The sequence below is a fragment of the Epargyreus clarus genome, unplaced genomic scaffold, assembly GCF_041222505.1.
Source record: "Epargyreus clarus isolate Ecla_fem2 unplaced genomic scaffold, WU_Ecla_fem_2.2 ptg000018l, whole genome shotgun sequence".
NCBI classification, from domain to species: domain Eukaryota; kingdom Metazoa; phylum Arthropoda; class Insecta; order Lepidoptera; family Hesperiidae; genus Epargyreus; species Epargyreus clarus.
Window position 1 is genome coordinate 717,042 of NW_027332226.1, and position 26,194 is coordinate 743,235.

The window sequence follows — 26,194 nt, forward strand, 5'->3', positions numbered from 1 at the left end:
AGAATTCATGTAAACAAACCCATTTTAGGGTCATCAAAAATTTGGCTCTGTATAAATTACTAATTTTCTTGTTGTCATGTTTAATTCTACAGATAACCTCACAATTAAATTATATCCATTATGTCTATACCACATTAAATGCAATACACTTTCACAACTTTAATATTATTGCGTTTAGACAAAGAAAAATAATATATCCATATAAATTAGTTAGTGATGAGTTGATGACCCTTTAAATAGGCCGTGCTATAGGAAAGTCAGGTTGATAGAACATTTGGTCTGATTTTGATTTGGCGCTTTATTTCGAACCTGATAAATGGAGCACCCCACGCTTTTTTCACAATTATACTATTTACTGTTCCTTAATTGATTCTTAGATTGAAAATTATGTTCTACTTTTTAGTTCATTTTATCGTAAAAGCGTGTTTTTTTAGTTTAACTATATTTATTATATGGAGTGATACGAGTTAAAAGTTGAAAGAATGGACGCGTTAAATATCGCAACTAGTGGAGCTTAGTATTTGTATAGCATTTCTTACTCGCTTAGATTTACTTGGACCTCGCATACAGCTTAGCTTGCACATCTTGGTGGAAAGATACCCTAATGGTTTTAATTAATACTGGTTTTCATTTCATTTTAATCTACAAGCTTTTTGTCATCTACACTAATATTATAAAGAGGAAAACTTTGTTTGTTTGTTGGTTGTAATGAATAGGCTCAAAAACTACTGGACCGATTTTAAAAATTCTTTCACCATTCGAAAGCTACATTATCTACGAGTAACATAGGCTATATTTTAGATGAAATATATTTGTTAAATAGATGTTGAGGCGGTACAAAGTTTGCCGGGTCAGCTAGTAATTTATAAAACGTCTCATAATTGTATGCAAATTAGACACGCTATGAAAAAAACATAAATAGTGTATCAAATTGTTACGTCTTCTCTGAGGTTATTTATACTGTTCACGTTTAAAGGAAAACTACATCGTTTATTATATAACAACTATGTATATATTGTATATTTTAATTGATCCAAAAATTTATGTCTTATACAAATGTTTTGTCATGTTCATGGGGGCAACAAAATCATAAATCTAATTGATAAACTCTGTATATGCTATCAATGAAAACATCATCTATAGTTTGGTTTATCATTTACCAACAAAATAGCGTTATATTCTTAGATACCTACTGTAAAATCGCACGTTCTGAGTTTCTGACTTCTGCAGCTTTTGGATCGGGGATAGCACGCACAGTAGACTGAAATATGATTCAGGCCCCCTTTATAACTACAGTCATCGTTTCAGACAGGGGTCGTGGCAGACAAAAGTATATTTTCTTATACAATGCGTATTAATGTTAGATACATATATTGTAGTTTAACAGCCGCCAATAATATTGCATGGAAAATATTATTTTGTATACCACGCCCCGTGGCTGTTTATTGCCTGTGGATATAAATGAGCCGTATACGGTCGATTTATAATTTAAATGGTGTTTGTTTGCAGAGAACGCTGTAGAGCAGAATGAGGACGACCAGCGCAACTCAGACTTGAACCTTAGTGATGTGTGTAAGTTGCCACATTTTTTGGTAAGACCCGTGCCTAGCAGTGGGATGGACGATTACGTAGTACTTATTGTGGGTTATAGCATTCTTAGTTCGGAAGTCTTTAAGTATACTCAAAGTTTATCAGTTTCAATGCAAGTTGGTGCATTTAATATCCTCTTAAATCATTTCGTCACGTTTATAATAAAAATTAAACACAAAATGCATGACACTTTAACGTCGCCCTACGCCGACAGGCGTATTTTTGAGTATTTCATTTGCGTAAGTAATCAAACAATTTTCCAATATAGTCGAGATCCAAAAACTTTCCAATATAATAAATACCGAATCAAATTCACTGAATAGTGCTAAAATCCATCTACTAGTTTTGTATAGTTGTATTTAGCCTGTCTGGCATTTTTTTTTATTTTTGAATTCAGAATAACTATTTATAAGCATTTTAAAATTCTGGAAGCGTCGCCAATGCATTGTCGACTCTATAATAAAGTTTCATATAATCTTGCAAACGTTCTGTAAATATCCTCTGGAGCCGACCATGGACTTCTGTAGTCTGTAGTTCTGTACTTAACCCCAGATAAGATTAGATTCCTACCTGAGGTTGGCCAGATTCTTCGCTACCCCCGACGGCTAAATTGGAACACCTCGGATAAATAAGGATGTATTTCTTAATCTTGAAAGCGGAACTGAAATAGATGTGGCGGTGGTGCTTACAGAGTCGAACCACAAAGGGTTCTACTACCTTCTTTGGTACTTGTTGCCTTGGTCATTCCCCTCGTGTGTTAACCCCCCGTTTGTGTCCGCAGTGAAGGTTCTCCAAGACGCGGACGGGTCCCCGGAGGAGCGCGCCGAGGCGATGGCGCGGCAGCCGCACCCCGCGCTCGCGCAGCACGCGTACGTGCGCATCGTGGAGCAGCCCGCACCTAAAGCACTCAGGTAACAACAGACAACGGATCACCTGGACTAAGCAAACTAGCTTGCACCTAATGGATCTTTTATTAAGTAAGTATAGTCCGCGTAGAACTGCTAGTCGGCTCTGAATATAGAAATGAATCGTGCCATAGCAAATTGTATGACTACACCGGCTCGCAACAACTTCTGAGCGGACTAGCAGTTTGGCGCGAACTATCACTAGCAATAAACGGACCATGTATTGAACGAAAAGCTCCATGCACCGGATGACTACATTATCCAAACGACAAATCACTACCTGAACGATACGAAGTAATCCAACGGACCATATAATTATTGAAGGAAATGTCAAAATTCAGTGATTATGTTTTAGTGTGGTGTGTATTCCATGTGCAAGTGTGTGTATTGATGAATAGCGTGTAATAAATAGTAATTTATAGCTAATTCCAGCCGCCCGTGTTAGGGTACGTATGATACGTATGGGGCACACCCGATTTTTTAGTCATGTGTGTGTTATAAATTATTTATAAGTTAAAAGAAAAATATCGAAAAGATCTGCATGACTGTAAAATTTTTCCATACTATTCGAAAAGGCGTTTGAAGTGTACAACGGTACAAATACAAGTTTGACTAGCGCACTGAACGATGCCTTTAAATTAAGGGTTAAATATACAAATTTCGTGTTGAAGTCGGCCAATTCTGTTAACGGACTCTGTTTAATTACTGATTCATTTGTCGAATTTAGGAATTATAAAAATTCTTAGACTATTACTTAGACAATTTTTAATGTTACTACTACTAAATGACTAGTTACTAAATTCAATGAAACAAGTATGTTAAACAAAACATCTACAATTCATAACTGTGATGATTTCGCAAAATTGTGGTCATAGTTTTTATCCCTACGCAATTAGCCTCACCACTACCGCAGTATAGGTACCTACAGGCAGACAATAGTTGGACAAATTAATGAAATTGCTCGGTTCATTCATTGACACGAGATTGTGTCCCATTGTTCATGTTACGGTTATTTCTTACACTACAAGAATCGAACTTATAATAACATTACTATACGCGTAATAAGTTTACTGCTACAAATATGTTGTTCATTGTACTATAAAAATCCATGAATATATAAAGTACATTATATTTCACGTTGTTACAATTCAAATAATAAGATCTCACAGTACCGCTACATATGGTATAAAATACTCAAAGACATTCAAATATATTTAATCTCTTTGAAAACATCGTATCTTTCAAACTGGAACTAACCATAAAGGTACTCAAATTTATTTGAAACTGATGAATGGTTACGGAGATGAGAGTGTTCCGTACACCCTGAGACATCGACATCACATCACACAATCTACACATAGAACCCTAAATATTTGCAAAAAAAATGGCAAAAAACATTTATGTGAAAACAAGTCAAAATCTATCGTAGCTTACATTACCAGTCTGCAGGCAAAAACAATAAAAGCTTCCCAGATAAATATTTATGTTTTCGGTTCAAAAAAGCATAAAATGATGTACTGAGAATATGGAAGTACATTTGAAAACCATAACATTATTTTCTCAATGTAATGTGTATGTGCGGTGTATGTGTAATTGTGTAGTGAGTAATCGAGAGTTCGGTGACGTCTCGTGAACTAGTAAGATGATATGGGAATTAAGCTTTATGAATCAGAGAGGACAGTTTATTCCTGTAAACTGTTGTTGTTTATGTTACTGTCCTATTATATCGTTTTTACAGGGAAAGCATTCAATGTTGATGTTGGACATTCAATTCAAAATTGACAGTTATTACGAGTAACGAATATCTTACTCGTAACTTGTAATAACTGTCAATTTTTTTTCCAAATTTATAAAAAGAAGATGCAATATGGATAAGGAACTTTCGGTATGATGTTAATAAGAGTTTTAAAAAGTCTAAAATGTATGTCGTTGTAGTAATAGAATCGATGATAGAATCTACTTTAGAGACAATTACAAGGGTATCTGTGGCTGACGTCCGATAATCATTTTGGGTTGATTGAGATTTGGTAGGAATTAAAGTGACGTCGACGAGGTTTACCTACTTTAATGCTATGAAATAGTTCGTATTTGATTATATTTGCGTGTGACTAGTCTAAGATAAACCGAAGAAGTTCAAGCAGTGATTTGTGTAAAAATATAGTGTAATTAATGAGATAAAGGAAACGCGTAATTGGAGTAATAAAGCGTCGGTGAGTAATATGCGATTGTTTTCCTCTTCCGCGGCGATCTCGCCTCACGACGCCACCGCGCTCTCACGTCTCATATATCTTTATATAAAATTTTGATGTGCTCTCGGAATACTGTTCCTCAACAACCGATTTTGTTGTGGGTTTTACTTAATTAATTTTTAATTGTAGTTTGACTCTATGGATGGTGCTATTGTCCAGATACAAAATTATTTGATTTTTCTACTATATCTCCGCCACGATGCTAAGAGAATGTAAACAAACCGATTTTAGGGTTATCAAAAATCTGGCACTGTAAAAATTACTAATTTCCTTGTTTTCATGTTTAATTCTACAGATAACCTCACAATTAAATTAAAATTATATCCATTATTTCTATACCTCATTACATGCGATGCATTTTCACAACTTTAATATTATTGCGTTTAGACAAAGAAAAATAGATGACAATATCGAGTCATATATATTTTTATAATAATTTGAATAAAATAATCGCTTTATAGATCCTTTACCACACAGACCCAAAATTTTTCTCATATCTAATTTATAGTTTATAATCTGTACATGTTATATCCAGGTTTCGATATGAGTGCGAGGGTCGGTCGGCGGGCTCGATCCAGGGCGTGAACTCGACGCCGGACCGCCGCACCTTCCCCACCATCGAGATCGGCGGCTACGTCGGCACCGTGCTCATCGTGGTCTGCTGCGTCACCTGCGATGAGCCCTACCTGTTAGTATCACTTCACACTTTTATAACTTTACAAAAACATAACCGAAAAATTACAGTGATGAATTTATATGTCGGAACAGGATGGCCGAATTTGTTGATTTTGGTATTCTCGAACCGACCTCTTTGTTATTTCTTATTTGACAGGATAATTATGATACAGGTACAGGTAGGTATACAGTCACAGATATTCTTATCACTAGCTTATGTCTCTTAACTGAATCACTGGTAATACTTTACATAGTCAGTCATAGTCCCTAAATCACTATACTGAGAATACTCTAATTAATCGAACTAAAATAAAGTGGATACTATCAAAACGGAGACAGTTCCTCGGTGCGCACGAGTCAACTTCACTCGTCAGTTCCCAAGTCGCTGTGTATGCGTTCGCCCCTTACGACCGCCGCATCGAGACTCTGTCGAAGCTCCATCTAGTGCTTTAGGTGTAGTTTGTGTTCTGAAGTACCCATTAGATGACGTCACAGGTGACCACTCCGACATATATATGGGTCTGGATGTTCGTGTTTTCATGGTACCAACGAAAAAGGAAATTCTAGTGTGTAGAATGCATCTATGCATCTTAATCATGTTTGACTCAAAAACTCTCATACTGTTTGGTATACGGCGTATACAATACATACTACGTTTAGAATGTTTTGATACATTTTTTTTTTATTTATGTCGGATTAAAGCACATTTATTTAAAAAAATCGTACTGCGAGAGATCGGAGACTGTAATCCATAGTCTGTTAAATTTGTTAATGCAGTACCGCCTTTCAAAACAATTACTTGTTCGAAAGATTGAGCTTAATCGCATATATACGAATAGTAGGCATAGGTCACAAGTCATAATTTGACCGCAAATGGCATTGAAATCAGGTACTTAATAAATGTATAACATTTCCCATTTAACTTTTCCATAATAGTATAAATTATAAAATAACAATAAAATACCTGTAGTGTTTTAAGCAGCTTTAGCGCATCTGTGTACGTATTGTAGTATCGGCGTCGACGCGCTCTATGCTAATTTTATTGCTCTCAGTTCTGAGTAAATAAAATGGTCGCAGTCTTATAATTGATTGGGTTTGAGCTGAATTTTGGGTCAAATTGAATTACGTTTCTTGAAATGTGAATCGAAAAATGTTGGGTTTTTAGAGGCTTATCAGTGTTCTTGGCCAGGATTTTACTACAGATTTGACGTATTCGTGGTGAATATACTATGTGGGCTATTTATAGTTTTTATCGCTTAGGAATACCATCAATCTTATGACGTTCAATATATTGAACATCATAAGATTGATGATCTAAGTTTACAGTATTTTAACTTAATATGCGAAAAAATGACCTTCCACTGCTTTTCAAACCTATACTTAGTAATTTAATTGTTTATCAAATGTGTCAGAACTTTGAGGAGAATTTATTCACACTAATGTATGTTCATATTGTAATTACATCATCTTTAACATACATATATACATATACACATACTCTCTGTATGTGTATACAGGGTGAATTTTTAAAACGGGCCTTCAGGGCCAAATCCGAAACTATAAGGATTAGCGAAAAATGCTGTAAGGAGTTACGAGGCCGATTTTGATAAAAACTAAAACTGCATCATTAGTTTTTTAAAATATCTTTTTCCTTAGCCGGGAATCGAACGAGTTCATTTTGAAAAAAAAATACACCCTCTATATTATTCCACCATCTGATAGTGTCGCTTATAAGGAACAAGTTTTGGGAAGTAATGTTATGTGACAAATTAAAGGAAAAGGAAAATTTTGAAGAAAATACATATTTTTCCATACATTGCCATACTAATCCTTAAGGATTATACATAACAAATGATTTATGTATAATTATTTAGAAACATACGTAAGTCATACCATTGAAGAATTTGTTGGTTAATCAACTAATTATTCGATGTTATAACCGTGACATACGGCTTAGTATGAGAAAGTAATAGTTTGGCAAGTAAATTACTGCCGTTTTTAGGATTTATTTTTAATAAATATAGATAAGTGATTAAATAGTAAATTGATATTGTTTGTTGTTTATAACTATGTTTCAACAGTAAATATGAATTTCTATATCTCTTTGTTTAGTTATCACTCGGATTTGACTCGAAAAAGACATTCTCGGAAATTGTCAATTTTACATCTGTATTAAACGAAACTCTGCCCATAGCAAGTTAAATCTATTATAATGGTCCTAAAAGTAACCTTAACTAAGTTGGACATAAAAATATAAATTCTTGAAGAACAAAACGTCCATTTTGAATGATTTGAAACATTGAGCCAAAAAAATTGTTATTATGCGAAATGTTTAAATTGATGAATGGCGGGAACTTAACTGCCAAATTAATATGAAAAAATATGTATTTTTTTAAAATTGAGGCTGTTCCTTTAGTTTGTCATTTATCATTACTTCCCAGATTTTAATCCTTATAAGCAACACTATCAGATAGTGGAATAATATAGAGAGTGTATTTTTTTTTTTAAATGAACTCGTTCGATTCCCGGCTAGGGAAAAAGTTATTTTAAAAAACTAATGATGCAGTTTTAGTTTTTATCAAAATCGACCTCGTAACTCCTTTCAGCATTTTTCGCTAATCCTTATAGTTTCGGATTTGGCCCTGAAGGCCCGTTTTAAAAATTCACCCTGTATATGGATCCAGTTATGCCAAAATGTTCCAACCCACAAATTGTCAAAAAATTAGTTATTGACACCAAACTCATCAGAATGTGATATATTACTACTCGGACAAAACAGCCCATCCTATTTTGGCAAAGGGAGATCTCCCGCCGGGCTAGGTGATCATGCCCGGGGAGCGGCCGTGCTCCGACAGTCTCAGTTCGGAACTTGTATATATGCAGAATATTTAGAAAACTTCGATAGCGTGATTCAGAATACTCGTGGCGCCATCTCTTGACGAGTAGCGGGAGGTCGCCACACTATATTCACATTTTTCACAAAAAAATGTATGTGTGAACTAAGCCACACATAAGGACTATGTTTAAAACAATTGTGCTATAATGATCCAAAAACATATGGTGCACCCTTGATAATTATAATAATATAATAATAAATTAATACAGATAGTTGAATCATGAGTAATTACAAATCTAACTTTAATCGCCATTTTCTCAAAATTAATTGTATGCAGTTGGTACATTTTGGCATAACTCGGTCCATATATTAATCTATATTTATAACGCAGTATACGCAAGTATACTTATAACGCAGCTTGCTATATGTTAACACAATGCTGATTCAGATGTTCCATCGAGCGGTCACAGAGTAGTAAAAAAAACAAAGGATGTAACAATAATTATAATATTATTGAAAAATGCAATTTAAGAAATAAAGAATCAACATCTGTATGCGTAGTGAGCATCTGTCCGATATCATTTTTATTGTAGGTATAAATGATAATTCTTAATCTGTCTAATACAGTATAATTTAAAATGATTTTCATATAAATTGTTGAGCTTAATAAAAAGAAACTTCTCGCTGAAATACACTTTTTAATGCCTCTCATCATATGTTCCGATTTATGAGTTTGTAGTTCAATGAATGAATCAATGAATTTGTTCAAAAGTAATGTTTGAATGAATGACGAATACGTTTAGGTAGGAAAAAATGTAAAATGTGGTTTCGTTAAAATTCAAATAAATTTATTTTCCATAAGGTCACGTGTAGGTAATGCAGATTTCAATAATAATAGGTATTCGTTGACCTTTTGGCGAATTATACGAATGGAATTCAAGAAGATAATTGCATTTTTTAAATTCCTTTTCATGACTCACAAACATTTCATTACATAAAAACATTGTAACATTCCAAACACAAATTTAACGTAATGAACATAGGGATTTCCCTAACCTGTGCTTGCTGTCTGATCTCAGCTGGAGGAACTCTGGTGTCGTCAATGTGTGACCTATTTTTAGATGTTTCAGCAATTGAGTCAGCGCTTATTGTTATTTCCATTCGGTTATCGGGGATCCGTTTGATAATTAATTCGTGTTGCCACCAGTGGGTAGCGTGGGGTCAAGCCGCCCGGGACGGAGGTCGGATTTGTCGCACTCTGAAAATAAGTGGGCAAAAAAGATCTTCAGTATTTATGGAATTGTTTAAAACACATAGTCGTTCAACCTAAAGAGTCGGTATTTACATATAACTTTAATATCGATATCGACATACAGTAATTTGTTATAGTCCGCTTAAAACTGCTAGTCGGCTCTGAATATAGAAATGAATCGCGTCGTCATAGCAAATTGTATGACTACACTTTCTCGCAATAACTTCAGAGCGGACTAGCAGTTTTAAACACTGTTGCGTACTGGTTTGAAGAGTGTGGTAAGAGAGACACATGGAGATGTAGGTACTTTTCTGATGTGTTCCAACTTAATCCTAAGGGGTAGCGGCGCATCTGTGACCGACCTCAGTTAGGAATATCTAATCCTTTCTGGGGTTGATTACAGATGTTCATGGGCTGCAGTATCCACTTACCATCAGGTGGACTGCATGCTACTTCTATATTATAAAATAAAATAAATAATTATTATAACAACTTTGAAACTTAATTTTGATTTAAACCACAATTTTAATTAAAATTACATCATAATAAACAAACCTATTAATATACAGTAATTAAAACAAGAATTGTTAATTGATGTACGTACATTAAATGAAATTGATTTGTTTTGTACAGGACTGTGGATACACTTACATTGTCGGTTAGAATAACTTTTTAGGCAGTTGCGTATATGTGACTAAAACTCGTTTCGACGTAATTTCTTAATTTTCAGAAATATAATAATACTACGACATATGCGTATATAATTCGAACTAGCAAACGAGCATGTAATAGGTACTGTAGCATCACCTATAATACTTAAGTCCGCTTCAGTCCGCGAGAAGCTCGCGAGATCCAGCACAACTTCAAGGATCCTCTAATTGAGAAATACCTATCAAAAGCAGGTGATGTATTCTTACAGAGCTTCTTTTGATATTTCTTGATTACCTTTTTTAAACTCAACGAAAAACTTTATGAGGAAAATTCTTTGTATGTATCAAAGCTGAACGACGTGATTAATCTCATCATCAGTCATTTGTATTAATTGGTTTTCCTGTACAGCGGCAAAAATTGATGGTATTGGTATCTGAATCAGCCGTGTTGAAAGTGACTACTATTCAGTCATCGCCTTGATAAGTATTTGACTTGCTGATATTAATTTATTGATTTATATATCCATAGATAAGACTGCTGACTCCCACACACACCACAAACGCTGCCCTAAGGGACCCGGTTGGAATGCCTCGTTGCTATGTTAACAGAAATATCGTCGATCCGCGCAGGGACCTCTCCTACCTTTTTATTTCATGCAACAAATATTTTTGCATGGACATGCATAATTATCCTCAGATAGAATTACATATTCCTACCTGAGGTCGGCCACACAGATGCGCCGCTAACCCTGAGGACTAAGCTCGAAAGCCTCGGATAAGTATGTCTATCCCCCTTACCACACCCTTCAAACCAGAACACAGCAGCGCTTAACGCTGCCGTTACGAGGTAGTACGAGTAATAGGTGTGACGATGGTGCCGCCGGAGTCGAACCACAAAGCGTACCACCTTCAAATATAAGACAATGTGTGTGTAACGCAGGTCGCACCCGCACAAGCTGGTGGGCAGCGACTGCAAGAACGGCGTGCACAGCGTGCGCTGCGAGATCTCGCCGGACAGCCGCACCGTGTCCTTCCCGCGCCTCGGCGTGCAGTGCGTCAAGCGCAAGGACGTCGCCGACGCGCTGCTGCAGCGCGAACACGCCAAGATCGACCCCTTCCGACGTGAGTACACGCGGACCGACATACACACACGCGCGCACACACACACACACACACAGACACACACACACACACACGCACACACACGCACACGCACACATACATACTCAATCATATATGCACACATAAACACAAATATTCTATGGCAACTTGCCGCGACTCGTCAAGAGATGGCGCTACACGTTTCTGAATCATGCTATCAAGGTTTTCACAACATCTTGTACATACACAAGCTCCGAACTGAGACTGTCGGAGTACGGAAGCTTCCTGGACCGACGATCATGACCACATAGCCCGGCGGGAGATCTCCCTTTACCAGAACAGACAAGCGCAGCAATAATTAACTATTCAAAAGTGTGATTATAACACTAAATGCTTCAGAATAGGAACTACTTTTTAAACCTAATTAAGGAAAAACACACTGTTTGACAGCCAACACAGCTTAAACTGATGGTCTGGAATTATGAAATTATACAAATGACTTACTTACATATTTTCAATGAGTGCTAATGATATTTCAAAATTCCTCTCCTAAGGGGACTAAATAAGGGGTAAAGCTAGCCTTTCGACCACAAACAAAACAGGTCTGTGTTTTAGACAAAAAAGTAATTTAATATAGATTTTTAATTTACTTTTGTGCCTAAACACAGACCTATATAGTGTTTATTTTATTTTGTGTTAGTTTATTGTGCAATATTTAGGGAACATATATGTGAGCATTTACACACGAAATTGGGTGGTTTATCAGTACTTGTATACTTGTTCTACTATATAACAACAATGTACCAGTGTTATGGTAAAACAATGCGCTCAACTTGACCGCGTTCCGTGCGCCGTGGTATATTTTCGTCTGGAGGGCTTCTATTTGTGGGCGATGGCGCATGGATACGCTACCATATACGACAAGCACGAGTCGAGGTGCATTTACATTGAGCAAGTTACTGGTACAAGTACTAAACTGTTATCATCTACTTACATTTGTTTTGGCATTTCAAATTGTCAAGTTTCAAAAATATAAAATTTAATTTCATTAATATACTGCAACTTACATTTATTTATTGAATCGCTAACATACTGTACACTAGTGCACTAAATATTAAGCATTCAATTTTTCTTTGCAATGCAATATTACCGGGTTTCTAGCCATTGAAAACAGCAGCGTCAAGCTATGTCATTTTAAAATAACGAAGGGTCTAACCAGAAGAGCACTTCAATATCAAATAATCAAATGTGGAGTATAAAATACAACTCACAATAGAACATAATTTACATATTTTAGATCTGTTTCATACTCGTCGACTATCTTTGTCAAAGTCACCATAAACAATTTTGATTGATCTTCATTTTCTCTGTCTTTTTATCTACTTTTTGTCTGACCGTGGTGTGTGTTCTATCGTTGTGTGACCGACGTGTGTGTGTGTGTTCTATCGTTGTGTGACCGACGTGTGTGTGTGTTGTCAGACGGCTTCGCGCACCGGCACAACCCGCAGAGCATCAACCTGAACGCGGTGCGGCTCTGCTTCTCCGTGTACCTCGAGGACGGCAACGGCCACTACCGGCACCGCCTGCCGCCCGCGGTGTCCGACGTGGTGTACGACAAGAAGGCGATGAGCGAGCTGCTCATCAGCCGCGTCTCCGCTTGTACAGCGTCCGCGCGCGGTGGACTCCAGATCATCATGCTCTGCGATAAGGTGGACGATTGTTTCGCTTATAATTAAAATAATAAAAGCAATAAAAAAACATAATAAAACGATAGCAGTGATAGCCTAGTGGTTAAGAAACTCGGGCTCTCGATCGAGGGGTCCGAGGTTCAAATCTCAGGCACGCTCCTCTAAGTTATGCGCGTAATAGAAATTAATCATTACTTGCTTAAACGGTGAAGGAAAACATCGTGAGGAATGCATACCTGAGAAATCTTAAAAAAAGTTTTCAAAGGTATGTATGGCATACAAATATATTGTCAAACAATCGATCTATCGATCATATCAATCTATCATATCAAAGAGTGACTCTATACTCAAAAGAGGTTATAATTAATGCAGGTTAGTGATATAAAGTTATATTAAGTTTATCTTGGAATAGTAGTTATATTGTTCGTTATTACACGATTGACATCGATTGTCTAGCAATGATTAGGATTTAGTATAAAATATAGCGTACTCAACATGAAACGTTGCACGCAAAACGAAATGCTTACAAATATCCGTAATGTTTTCGCAGGTGAATCGCGACGAGATAACTGTGGTGTTCGAGGAGCGGAAAGGCGACGCGGCGGTGTGGCGCGACGCCGCCTCCATCGACCACGTGCACAAGCTGTGCGCCATCGTGTGCACCGTGCCCGCCTACCGGAACCCCAAGGTCACCACCGAAGTCGAGGTACGGAACATGCCCAGTAAACGTTATATTCGCATTTTTTCCCTTGACTTTGATCTTTCACGGGGTCGCTCTCGTTTCAGACGTACCTGTTCCTCGAGCGGCGAACGGACAAGGCGTGCAGCAACGAGATCAAGTTCAAGTACTTGCCGGAATTCGACTACTCAGGTACCGCGCGCAAGCCCCGCCCCGACCTGTCCTTCCTCTCCCTGCTCCTCGCCGACCCCAACAACAACAAGCGCGCCGCGCCGCCGCCCGCCGTCGAGGTCGTCGAGGTCGCCGAGCCCGTCAGCTCCACCAGCGAGAGCGTCTCGCCCTCCGAGGACAGCGGCTCCGCCACGCTCGCGCCCCCCAACGGGGACCTCGACGTCGACGCGCTCGACGAGCCGGCCGACCTCGCCTCGCCGCCCGAGCGCAGCCTCGACGACCTGCTCGACCAGGTGGCCGAGCTCGACGAGATCTACTCGGAGAGCCGCACGCGCCTCGAGGCGGCCGCCGCCGGCGACGGCGACGCGGCGCTCGACGCGGACGACTTCGACGACGCCGGCACCTACACGAGCCTGCAGCTCGCCTTCAAGAACCCGCTGCCGATCGCCGACCCGGACCCGGCGCCCTACGAGGACGTGCAGGTGCACGCGTTCCGCGGGCCGATCGTCGAGTTCGCGCCGCTGAAGCGCGACGGCGACGACGAGCGCGCGCCGCCGCTGCCACCGAAGCGCGTGCGCAAGGCGAGCGCGGAGGCGCTGCGCGCGAGCCAGACGTCCGTGGACGGGCTGCTGCGGCCGGGCCGCCCGCTGCCCGTCACGCGCGACCCCGGCGCGCTGGGCGCGCTGGCCGCCGCGCGCAGCGAGCCCGCGCTGCCGCCGGCGCCCAAGAAGCGCTCGTTCCTGTCGCGCCTGTTCCGCCGCAAGGAGAAGTCGCCCGCGCCGAGCGTCAAGTCGGAGGGCGCGGGCGCGGCGCGCGCGAAGCCCGTCGGGCGCTCCGTGAGCAGCGTGTCGGGGCTGCGGCCGGCGCGCTTCAAGGCGTCGGTGTCGCACGGGTCGCTGCGCGAGGGCGGCGGCGCGGGGCTGCGCGCGGCGGACAGCGTGACGCACATCTCGCTGCACGGCGAGGCGGACGGGCGCTCGGCGTCGCAGCCGTCGCTGCGGCCGGCGAGCGCGGGCGCGGCGGACGGGCTGCCGCCGGACGGCACGATCCTGGTGGCGGAGAGCGTGCTGGCGCTGGACGCGGCGTCGTTCCGGCGGCTGCGCGACGACCTGGAGCTGACGGAGGCGGAGCACTACGCGCTGTACATGGCGGTGGCGCCGCACGCGACGGCCTCGGAGTTCGACGAGACCAGCTGCTACTACTCGCCCGTGGACGCCTCGCGCTGCCCGATGGACGCGTAGGGTGGACGGGGCGGTCGATTTTGATTCGCGAAGATTGGAGGTCTACTTGCGATTGAATATCCTAGTCGTTGAGTGTTTGAATCCGGAGAATGTGCGATGCCCCGAGTCCCGAGCGTGATCTGAATGAAAATGGAAAATAACAGAAATGAAAATGACACGAAAGATTTATTAGAATCTGGTCAATTTGATGTATCTACCAGACATCCGTCCAGCGATCGGCTCATATTTGATAAAACACAATTATTTTCAATTTCCAGCATTCCTACAGTTATTTACACGAGTTCAAATTGGAAACTGAAATCTACGGAAGAAATTTAACTAATAAAAATAGACAATCATAACTTATATTCTATTCCAGTTTCTCATAATCATCGAAAAGTTCTTCTAAACTGATAATTGATCTAATCCTCGTTTTAAAAACTTTAATACCTCTAATCCGCCCCGTTAATGCCAAATTTTGTAATGTCTGTAACGCTATACCTTTTTTACATATATTACCACAATACCTTTGTACTTAAAGTATTTTCACAATTTTAAATTATTTTTAAACTAACATTATTTTTCTTTTCTAGGTAACATATTCACTTCTAGTTTTAATGTTATTATTTGTAATTTTTTTTTCTTGATTTATTTTCAGATCTTTCCTTTCCTATTAGTGATTTCCTTTTTTTGTTCCTATGTTCCAAGCACTAATATTTCACTTTAAATACGCTTTTACTTAGGTGTCGTCGAATTTTAAGACTTGCTCTGGAAGTAATTTGGCAAAAGGAAATCTTATACCACTTTGCTATTGTCGCCTACTATCACCACCAGTGGTCTTACAGATTCGTCGCCCCATTTTACGTGATGTTTAGTTCCTATATTATTATTGTTTATCTTTTGTTACGTTTGTTATGTTGTTTGTTTATTTTATGTTTTGTTTAAATTACATTTTGCAATGTTCTAGCGTACATGAACGGCAAGAAGCGGAAAATTTTGGACACGCGGGAAATTGAGTCGTACGAACGCGACAGTAAGTTCCAATTTTCCATGTCCACTATATTTATATATAAAATGTATGAAGCTTTGGGATTTAAGGTTAATGGTATTATATTTTTGTGAATCGGCATTTCAGTGGTTCTTCATAATAATTCATGGGTTAACTTGCATTCAGGTTTGGTATTTAGCAACGGAATAATGTATATGTCTATAAATCATGTGACCCTCTGTTAGTTCGCGCTAATCTTTGGAACCGCTCAAAGAATTTCAATCGGAAATTGGTTTCAGCTTAAAACATGAATACTTTTGGATCCGATAGATGGCGTTGACGCCCATATTTTATTTTATATAGCAAGAGCGTTTGTCCGAGTTCACAGTTACTTTATTTATTTTATTTAAACATTTTTCCTTTAAACACTATGTGTTGATTCATATAATACATATATTCAAACATAATACATAAATATTTGTCACCATATATCATTATAGTATTGCTATACTACGTATGTCGTGTCGTATTTGTATTTATACAATTTATGGAGTTCATATTTATTATAAGGATAATTTGGTTATGGTGTAACTAACCCTACGATATAATTATTGTGTATTACTAATCTATGGTTTATGTTGTTAATTTTATGCACACTTGTGACAGATAAAAGTATTATAAAAAAATTACGGATATTATGTCTTAACTCATTTAAAAAAAAATGTTTTATAGAAGTTGAGTTATGGTAAGAACTTGTTAAAAATATTTAGAAGCATTGTTCGACTTCAAGTCTCGATAAATATTTTATTATTATATACATGGTGTGGAAAAAGTATAAAAATATTCGGATATTAAGAAAACTAATAATATGTTTATATTTAACAAGACATGATGCTCTTTAGAAAATCGATCCAATCATCTGTTGAGAAATAATTAATTATCTAATATGGCAGTGGAATTTTCAAGTTTTGAGGTTGTATCTTAAGGCAGAAGTGCTAGGTCATATGTCTATCAATAAAAGAAATGGCTGCCTAGCTTTAGAGTTATGATGCCACGGCATAAATGCCATACTTAGACTTAGTGTAATATCTGATATTGTCCATCAATCGACATTCGTAAGAATGACAATATTTTATAAAATTGGTTAGTATCCGATATGCATTAACAAAGGAGATTTGGTGTTAGGTTCAAAGCTTCTTTTGCCTTCTTTAGTAAAGGTTGTAAAATAATGAGGCTATTTTGCATGATTTTGGCAATATTTGTAAGTTTGTAGGTGTTTGTAGGATATTAGACGAACAATAAATTGGTTTTTATGTCAGTGCTTTATAATACAATAATATATAAAAATGTATTCGTCGTTACTTTTTCGTTTTATTTTTAAATAGGAATATTTGTTGTTCATGTATGCTGCAATTATTTTTACGTCCGAATACTAGTCTATGCTTAAAACTGGGGCAGACCCGGATTATTATCCACCATTCTGCTCCCATTTAGATAAGTGGAGGAAACTGGCGGCTCAGTCGGATGTTTCTACGCCAATAAGGGCACCGAAAAAGTTAAGCAATTGCTATCCAATGATATAACAACGGGGACCGATGACTTAACGTGCCCACCAAATCCCGGAAGTGCGGCACTTAACTATTTCGGTCATCTTAATGCCGCCGAACAAAAGGCTTAACTTCGTAGATTGGGCTACATTTCACATAAGATATGTATACAGAGTGTTGCTTTTTACGTTGAATCTATCAATAAAATAACATAATTTTATACATTTTAGAAAAATTATTCGATAGGATAAGACGTGTGACACATAACGCATTAAAATAATTAGTACAAATAGTTATTTAAAAAAGTAATTGATTAGTGCTAATGTGGATATGTGTGTTTAACTTCAAGTTTGGTAAGGAATTGCATAGATTATATTTTGTTGCTTAGTATTAACAATTATGATATCTGTATAACCAGCATTCAATGCTAATATTATTGTAAAGTTTCAAAAAACATACCGTGCCTTTGTGAGTTTCTTCTAATAAAAATCATTAATAAATCAATATTTATGTATTAGGTACATCATTAGTCAATCCAGCAGTATATATTTCCTTTTGGTATTTATATAAATGTGTGGTGTTGTTTGTAAGCGCCCCAATGTTTTAATTTTTAAGTTGATGTGATCAAATCATGCTTCTATCAGTTCCTTTAAATTATTTTCGTTTCAACCAATAGACAAACCATGTTAATATACAGGATGTAATAAATAATAAAAGTGTACAAAGATTAATATTAAATTTAAAAGTGACATTAAACGTTAGGTTCGCTTTGGCTGCTAAATACTTTTTAATACATCCTGTATATTTATAAACAGTAAAAAAGCCTAAATAATTTGATAAAATATCTTTCATTTTGATTTTATTTGAGAGTTTTATCTCCAGGAATGTTTGATAGCAACGCAAACCCTAAAACTATTAAAAAATAATTTCAAATATGTACTTAAAATATAGGGTTTTATTTATTAACAATATATTATATGGAAAAGGTAATATACAATTCGTATGCTATTGGTTTGTAGAATAAATACTTTAAAAGTATTTTTACCACCGCTTTAGGTATTTTAACCTTAATGCATAAGACATCTATGTTACCACTATGAGTAGTTTGACAACTGTTATTGATTTATAATTTTTATATTTTGTTTAGTTGTAGCACAAAGCGCTAATTTTTATACCTAATTTTAAATGAAATTTTTGAATCTTTATAGTTAGAATTTTTGTAGTACCAATTTATTTTTATATTCCTGCTGTTGTATTGTAGATCGTGAACAAAGTTTATTGTTTGATTGGTATTTGTAAACATATCTACACTCTATTAAAAATATTAACAAAATTTAGAGGAATTTACATAATAATAATATATTGTAACTAATTGTTAGTTAGGATAGTGATTTTCGACAGATATTTGTATTGAAAGGTAGGTTAGTTGTGGCCATAGACTTTAAGAGCCTTTTCCGTGCCACGCGTGTTTCCGCCCGCGTGTTTTCCTGACTCGCAAGCGTGCCACTCGCATCTTATCGTTTCTTACATATTGTCATGTAGCACCAACACACTCGCGTGCTCGTAAAGTATCTGTATAACGATGTCAATGTCACGCATGACAGCGATACACGCATGCGGACATATACACGCGTCACATTAAAAAGGTCCTAATGGTATTCACTATATATTTCTAAACGTTTTATCTGCTGCAACTAACCTTCTTTGGTTTAACGATTTTTTACCTTTTTACATACGAAGTATTGAATAAACTTAAGCTTGAGTGATGCGAAATTCTATATTAATGTGCTAATAAAAAGTTAATTTATAATAAATCTTTTCATTAATGTTTGCAAGTAGCCCTCACAAGGGATGAAGGTACGGACATCATATTTTGGCATGGTTGTGTTTTTCAGTTTTTTTTCGTTTGTCACACATATGTATATTAGCATTAAATTGTTACTTTTTACTGTACAGTAATCAAAATGCATGCATTGTGGATAATTTCTAGTTTCTACTTATTGTTTATCGCTAATTTAAGTCATGAAGATAGTGTTTATTTTGATAGTTATAGATTATATTGTGTTTGCGGTGTAATGAATTCCGGTGTTGTGTGAAGTTACGTAAGCTATACATCGCCTGTAGACTATTATAATTTAAAGACATGGGCAAGTCAACCCATAGACAAAAAGTAATAATTTTATTTTTTTGTTTTTAAACTTATAATTCCTCATATTGGTGTGCTGATTCATACTATCTTTATATAATAATTATGCATGATATTTGTCAGTATTAACACCTACCCACCCCTATATCATTCTAATATTACAATTATATCATTACATATTATGTATTTGTTTGTATTTATTTATTTTGCTATGTAGTGGTAGTGTGTCGTGTTGTTAGTTTGTATTGCTTGTGTTGTGTTGGACATTAGAATGGTAATTAATATCGTAATGCCTTCCAGGACCTGCCACGTCGTTCTCTCGGGAGCCGCAGATTAAGTTGGAACCCAGAGGTGAGTTGAATCTTATATATACAATTCTCGTGGCACAATGTTAGTTACGGTACTCCTCCGAAACGGCTTTACCGATTTTCACCAAATTTTATATGCATATTCAGTAGGTCTGGGAATCTTTTTTTCATTCCTCTAAGTGATAAGGGTTGTTCAACCTTAACATTTTTTTTTATTTATATGGCAACACAACGTTTGCCGGATCAGCTAATTATAAAAAAAATGAAGTATGCAAAATTCCTAATAGGGAAACTTATAAATACTATGTGACCCGTTTTAACAATTTTTTAACTTTTTAAATTTCTATGAACGGCAGGCATTTAGTTTAGTTTTTCTAAACTAAATGTAAGAGTAGCAGCCTAGCATGCAGTCAACCTGATGGTCAGTGGCTAATGCCGCCCAGGGACTACGGTAATCAACGTTAGATAAAATCACCTGAGACTAAGGAAAGCCACGGAAAAGTATGTCTTCCTTACCACGCCCTTTAAACTAGAACAAAGTATCGTGGAACACTGCTGTTATTAGGCAGAAGTAGGTGTGGCGATGATGCCACCGGAGTCGAACCAAAAAATGGATCTACCACCATTAAAGTGCATTTGTATGTGTTTAGATGTCGGCCTGCGCAGCCCCCAGCAGGAGATGTCTCCCCGCAACCCCTACTACCAGGAATACCCGGTAAGTTATTTCTATTATGTAATCAACTAGTAAAATGGTTTATTTTATTTACTATTATTTTCTGCAATATTTGAATTAAAATAATTTCTCATCACTTTACTTGTACTTGTTTTTCAACTCGTATATTAATAGTTATGTTAAATATGTATTTCGTTAATCTAAAATTTTTGCCTCTTCTTATTGCTTTCCTAGTTTTTATAAACAACACTATAAATGCATATTATTTTGAAGGTACGACCGGTTGCGTTGCTAGGTTGTTGGGTTGCACATTTTAACCTTTATGTTTTGTATATCTTGACATTTTTTTCGTAAATATACTACGAAATCCGGTTTCTTTATCACTAATGCCAGTAATAAATAAATAATCTATCATTTCAGAGGATCTTTGAGCTTTAACAAATGCTTATTAGAAATGGTACCAAATTTCGATTTTTGGGAGGTAAAACATTGGATAAATTGATTATTAATAATCAATAATATGTTATTTTTAAGATAAGATCGGGCTTCTTTGTATATTTACGGAATCGTATATTTTAACAAATAATAATATACTTACTATAATCTGCACATCTTGTCATGTTTGCGTGATTATCCTAAATCAGCTTCCTATGTTGCGAAGTATAAGTCGTTACTTTGTCTAAACGTAGGGCTAATTTTAGTCTAAAATTACATGTAGGGCTAAGTTTTTAACAATGAATTGCAGCCATGGAACATGGCGGGCCCTTCGGTTGGGTCGTTCCAGTACGGCCAGCTGACGGGCGGCCCGCTGCCCAGCATGGGCATGGCGGGCCTGGCGCCCTCGCCCGGCATGGCGGGCCTGGCGCCCTCGCCCGGCATGGCGGGCCTGGCGCCGTCCCCGGCCCAGTCACCGGGGCTGCGCGGCCTGTCCCCCGGTATGCAGGCGCAGTCGCCGCTCATGCAGGTACGCACTCTTGTTCAAAACTTACATGCAGCCATCTGACTGTACCCGCTCCTCCTGCCCTGGATGTCTGTATCCCCAAAGGTGAACGGTAACCTTTTTTTTACTGTTTAACCTAACGGTTAGACAGACGTGATTTGATGGAAAGTAGTTAACGCCGTTCTCTTTAAAATTGATAATCTAATAAGATATTGATTTGCAGGCCGCCTCGCCGATCATGCAAGTGGATTCACCTCACATGCAGGCTCCTTCCCCGAACATGCAAGCCCAGTCGCCGCATATGCAGGCCCCCTCGCCACACTTGCAAGCCCCCTCGCCGCACGGCCAGGTCCCGTCTCCGCATATGCAGGCTGCTACGCATATGCAAGCTCAGTGCCAACCCATGCACATGCTGGCGCAGCCTTCAGGGTCGCACGTTGATCTCATCTCTTCTATTGTGATGCAGCAGCCGGTAAATGGGGGTTATTTTTTATTAAAAAGACTTTCAATCTAACTATTGTTAAATATTAAATTGCATTTTTAAGTAACGATCAATAAGGCTCTAGACAGACGGACCGCATTTCAATTGCAATCAAACCGTAAATTGCAATTCAGGGGCAGTTTGAATGCAGTTGACACGATTGCAATAGAACTGCAAACCAAACGCGCAGTTCAATTGCAGTCGTGTTAATTGCTTCCAAACTGCTTCCGAACTGCACCATACCCACCGCCTGCACTACTTTAACGGTTCGTCCCCCGCGTATAGAATCAGTTAAAGAGTTTTTGTATTCAAGTGTTGTTTTTTATAATTGGGAGAGGTTAAATGTAATACCATTGACCGTAACAGATGCTGCAGCAACAACAACAACAACAGCAGCAGCAGCCACAGCTTCAGGAGGCGGCGGCGGCGAGCGGCGAGCTGTCGACGCTGTCGGGGCTGCTCGCCTTCCTCGAGCGCGCGCCCGACCTCAGCGACAGCCTCAACCGCCTCTCCACCAGCGACCTCTACCAGTGACGGCGAGAGCACACGCTGGAGAGCCGCAGCGGCAACAGCAACAACAGCAGACAGCGGCAGCAGCAAGCCGGCGAGCGTCAGGCTCTCGAGCCATGTAGCTAGCTATCGTTTAACAGTTTACTGCTCTAGGTATACCTTACTTCCCTTACAATATGTGGCACGCACGTAAATAAGCCGCGTATGTGTTGTGGTGTATATGTGAACCGATCGAATTATTACATATATCGATATGCAAAGATTCATGAACAATTTTCGAAATATCTACCTTAAGTGACGTTTCTATTATAATTATATTTATAATTGTGGATTATACAATAAGTAGTAGGTTACAGCAGCTTATAAGATTGACCTTCTATATTTTTTTAATTTCACAAGCTTTTTATTAGCCTATTTACATATTTAGGCTTCTATAGTTTTCTACGTACATCCTATCATACAAATAAATATCTAATGTGTAGAATATTTACCAACTCTATAATGTATCCTGTATACCACTATACTGTTCCTTATGTATAATGCACAAGTATTGACTGTCGAATATATAATTCTATATCGATTTGTGAATATATGTTTGATATATTAGTTTGATAACAAGACCACATTATGGTGTAGAGGGAATTTACCAAGGTGCCTTATTTTATTTATATTATGCTTGTAGACTATGGTTATGCTAGAGTGGTAGTACTAATTCATTGGGTGCAAACAATTTAAGAACCATTCTTCTATTCGACATTACGTAACTTGGATTATATGTGACAAATCACAAACATATATTTTTACAAAAAAACATATATTTTTAATGTTATTATCAATTTGTTTTAATACACACGTTATAGTCTTGTTTAAACAGATTTTGGGACATCTTTAGCTGATGTCATAAAATTCAGACTATAAGCATAAGTTATCCAATATCATTTCTACTGGATTAGAAATGGCCATTAGGATAGAAATAATACCTTGTTGTTGTATTTTTTTTATAAACATCATGAATTTAGTTTACTTCGTTATATAAATATCTCTTTTGTTAGTGTTTGTGCCAGAAAATTAAAAGAAAAATGCTATTTTTTTCCATCGTGCTGCAAATAAAACGTATTTTTTCGTCCACCTTCGGCTATTCGGAAATTTCTATATAAATATGCCTATGACTGGTTTTTATACTACAACATGGTTTGGTTTACACCATTGGCACATCTGATATAGAGATAATTTTGTTAGTAAGGAAGTGAATGTTTTCATCTACTGAATGTTGTAAAATTTCGTGCGGAAGATCATATTTTAATTGTATGTCATTAATTTCATCGTAATAGATATGTTGTTGTACTGTAATAGAAGTTAAGAGTTTAATTATTAGATTGTAATTGAAATACAAGCTCTATTTTAAAGTAAAAGGTGCAATTTTATGTATTTGAAAGTGTGCACACAATGATATGCTTATTTATGAGATTTTATAAGTTTTTGGTATGGTATAAATGAAGCTTGGGTTGAAAATTTAAGTTCGCGTCAAGAGTTGACAATATTTCTTCTTTTATTAATTATACTTAAATCAATGAAATTATGAATCAGTATCGTTCATTTTTATAGAATTCCCAAGGAAATTCATGTTATATGTATATTGATTGAGCTTGTGTCATGGTTGTGTTTATGTTAGTTTTTATATAAAGAGATTTATTGAGGGCCTTATTCCTGTCATGCGTGACGTACGGGAGGTCACGAAGAGTCTGCAGCGGATTAATTAACGCGTGTGTGTAGGACATGCGTGCGCGAACACCTGCGTGACAGGAAAAGGCCCTAAGAGCTTTTGAGATTGATGAGTAGTTACTTTTAAGAGAATATTGTGATTGTGAACTGTCTTTTGTGTTTAGTGATAGATTTTTAAATTTGAAATTAAATGTTAGAAGTTAAATTTTCATTTTGGTACCAAATATTTAGAGGTTTTCATTTGTGACATGCTTATAATTCGAACAAACGCCTATTAGTATATTATACTGTTTTTAAAATATAATATCTGCTAAACGCCTTATTACATTTTATATTTTTCTTTGTAACGATTGATTTGTATATACAAGTGCTTCATAGTTCTTTTAAACATTACGCTTTAGGCAGAGGGGTCGTGGTCGTCACATTACTTCATAGTTACCGATTTTTAAATCTTGTAGATTTGAAGTCAACGTTTTTTTTAAAGTCAAATAAAAATGAAGTCGTGTATAATGGATCTGAATATTGTATAATGGTTGTTGTTACCAATACTGCATTTGTAACAAGTGTTTAACGTTTGTTAATGAAGTTGTATTTGAGGTTAAAAGGGGGAATTTTGTGGACTACGGTATTGAGATTACTATAATTGGGTTTTAACATGTAAAAAAAAATATACCAGCTTAAATGATTTATCCTTTTTTATCCATTTTATAAAATGTGTCCAAAATTATTATAAAGAATTTAAAATAATCGATTTTAAAAATAATTTTAATAATATTTTTCAAATTCAGAATTTGATTACATATATAAAAATATGTGTTAATTTTATAACTTTTTACAGAGTTAAGTCTTAATAAAACATTTGTACTCGACAACTGTTCAAATATAAATAATTTAGCCCAAAAATATTTTGTAAATATGTTTCATTTTTGTTCACAGTAAATTCATTATGGCATTGGTTTGCGCAAGACTTCCAGAGTATATTGCTCTCTACCAAAGTAGTTATTGGCAAAAATATCGAAAAGAACAAAAGAAAAGATCAATTTTACAACAAATATAGTTCAGAGCTCTCGCTATTGGACTATGCATATACAGAAACTAAATTTATAAATGCCTTGTATACTAAAATTTTCGTATTTTATAACTAATTATAAAAATATAAGTATAATTACGTTTACTATAATAATACGGTAATATTACTAAGTCTGGCACTGACTACTTTACTCAATTTCTTATTTGAGGACCTTTATTTTATGATGCGTGTAACGTGTTTAGTCCATTAATACATATGTACGGATTTTCTTTAATTTTATGTAATGCTTACGTTTTCAAAATAACCGGGATTCATCACAATAAGGCGCGTTAGACGTGCATCAAGTTACATACGCATTTAATGTGTTGAAAATTATCTGTTGTATTTTTTGTGTAAAAAGAAATAAAAAGGTTATATTAAGAGTTTATATTGTTTTATTATATTTTTATTATGTATACCTTTCTTTCCTTAAAACTTAAAACAATATCGTGCAGTTTTGAAAGGGACTAGCTGTGCGGACACCTGCTTTAAAAATACCATTTTATTTTTCGACATGATGTAAGTCTATGTACATCTGGGAATTCCAATATAAATACTGGTGAAAAATTGTTGAAAATGATTTTGAGTTTATTTATTACAAAAACATTAAAAATGCAAATCATTACTCTTCATGAAGAGTAATGATTTGCATTTTTAATGTTTTTGCCAATATTATGAATAATATTGGTATTGATTGGTACAGAAAATATGCGATTATTATTCACCCAAAAGGTTTTGAATGCTCCTATCATCATTCATCAAGTACCAATGTACGAATTATTCAAAATAAATAT

The 26,194-nt window shown here is 37.0% G+C and overlaps 2 protein-coding genes across 2 annotated transcripts in view; both read left to right on the top strand.

Annotated features, from left to right (window-relative positions):
* Nucleotides 1-15,977, top strand: part of Dorsal (embryonic polarity protein dorsal) — a 31,451-nt gene extending 15,474 nt beyond the window's left edge. The window contains exons 2-8 of the mRNA XM_073083056.1: nt 1,510-1,572; nt 2,372-2,501; nt 5,280-5,432; nt 11,098-11,279; nt 12,738-12,967; nt 13,497-13,652; nt 13,733-15,977. Coding sequence (XP_072939157.1) covers nt 1,510-1,572; nt 2,372-2,501; nt 5,280-5,432; nt 11,098-11,279; nt 12,738-12,967; nt 13,497-13,652; nt 13,733-15,037 — 2,219 coding nt within the window. The 3' untranslated portion in view covers nt 15,038-15,977. The remainder of the gene's footprint in view (nt 1-1,509; nt 1,573-2,371; nt 2,502-5,279; nt 5,433-11,097; nt 11,280-12,737; nt 12,968-13,496; nt 13,653-13,732) is intronic.
* An 11-nt stretch (nt 15,978-15,988) lies between these two features.
* On the top strand, nt 15,989-25,786 carry LOC140749603 (uncharacterized). Its single transcript, XM_073082708.1, has 6 exons — nt 15,989-16,049; nt 19,998-20,048; nt 20,656-20,720; nt 21,424-21,642; nt 21,842-22,090; nt 22,466-25,786. The coding sequence occupies exons 1-6, from the start codon at nt 15,989-15,991 to the stop codon at nt 22,631-22,633; spliced, it is 813 nt and encodes a 270-aa protein (XP_072938809.1). The 3' UTR covers nt 22,634-25,786.
* Nucleotides 25,787-26,194: the final 408 nt, after the last annotated feature.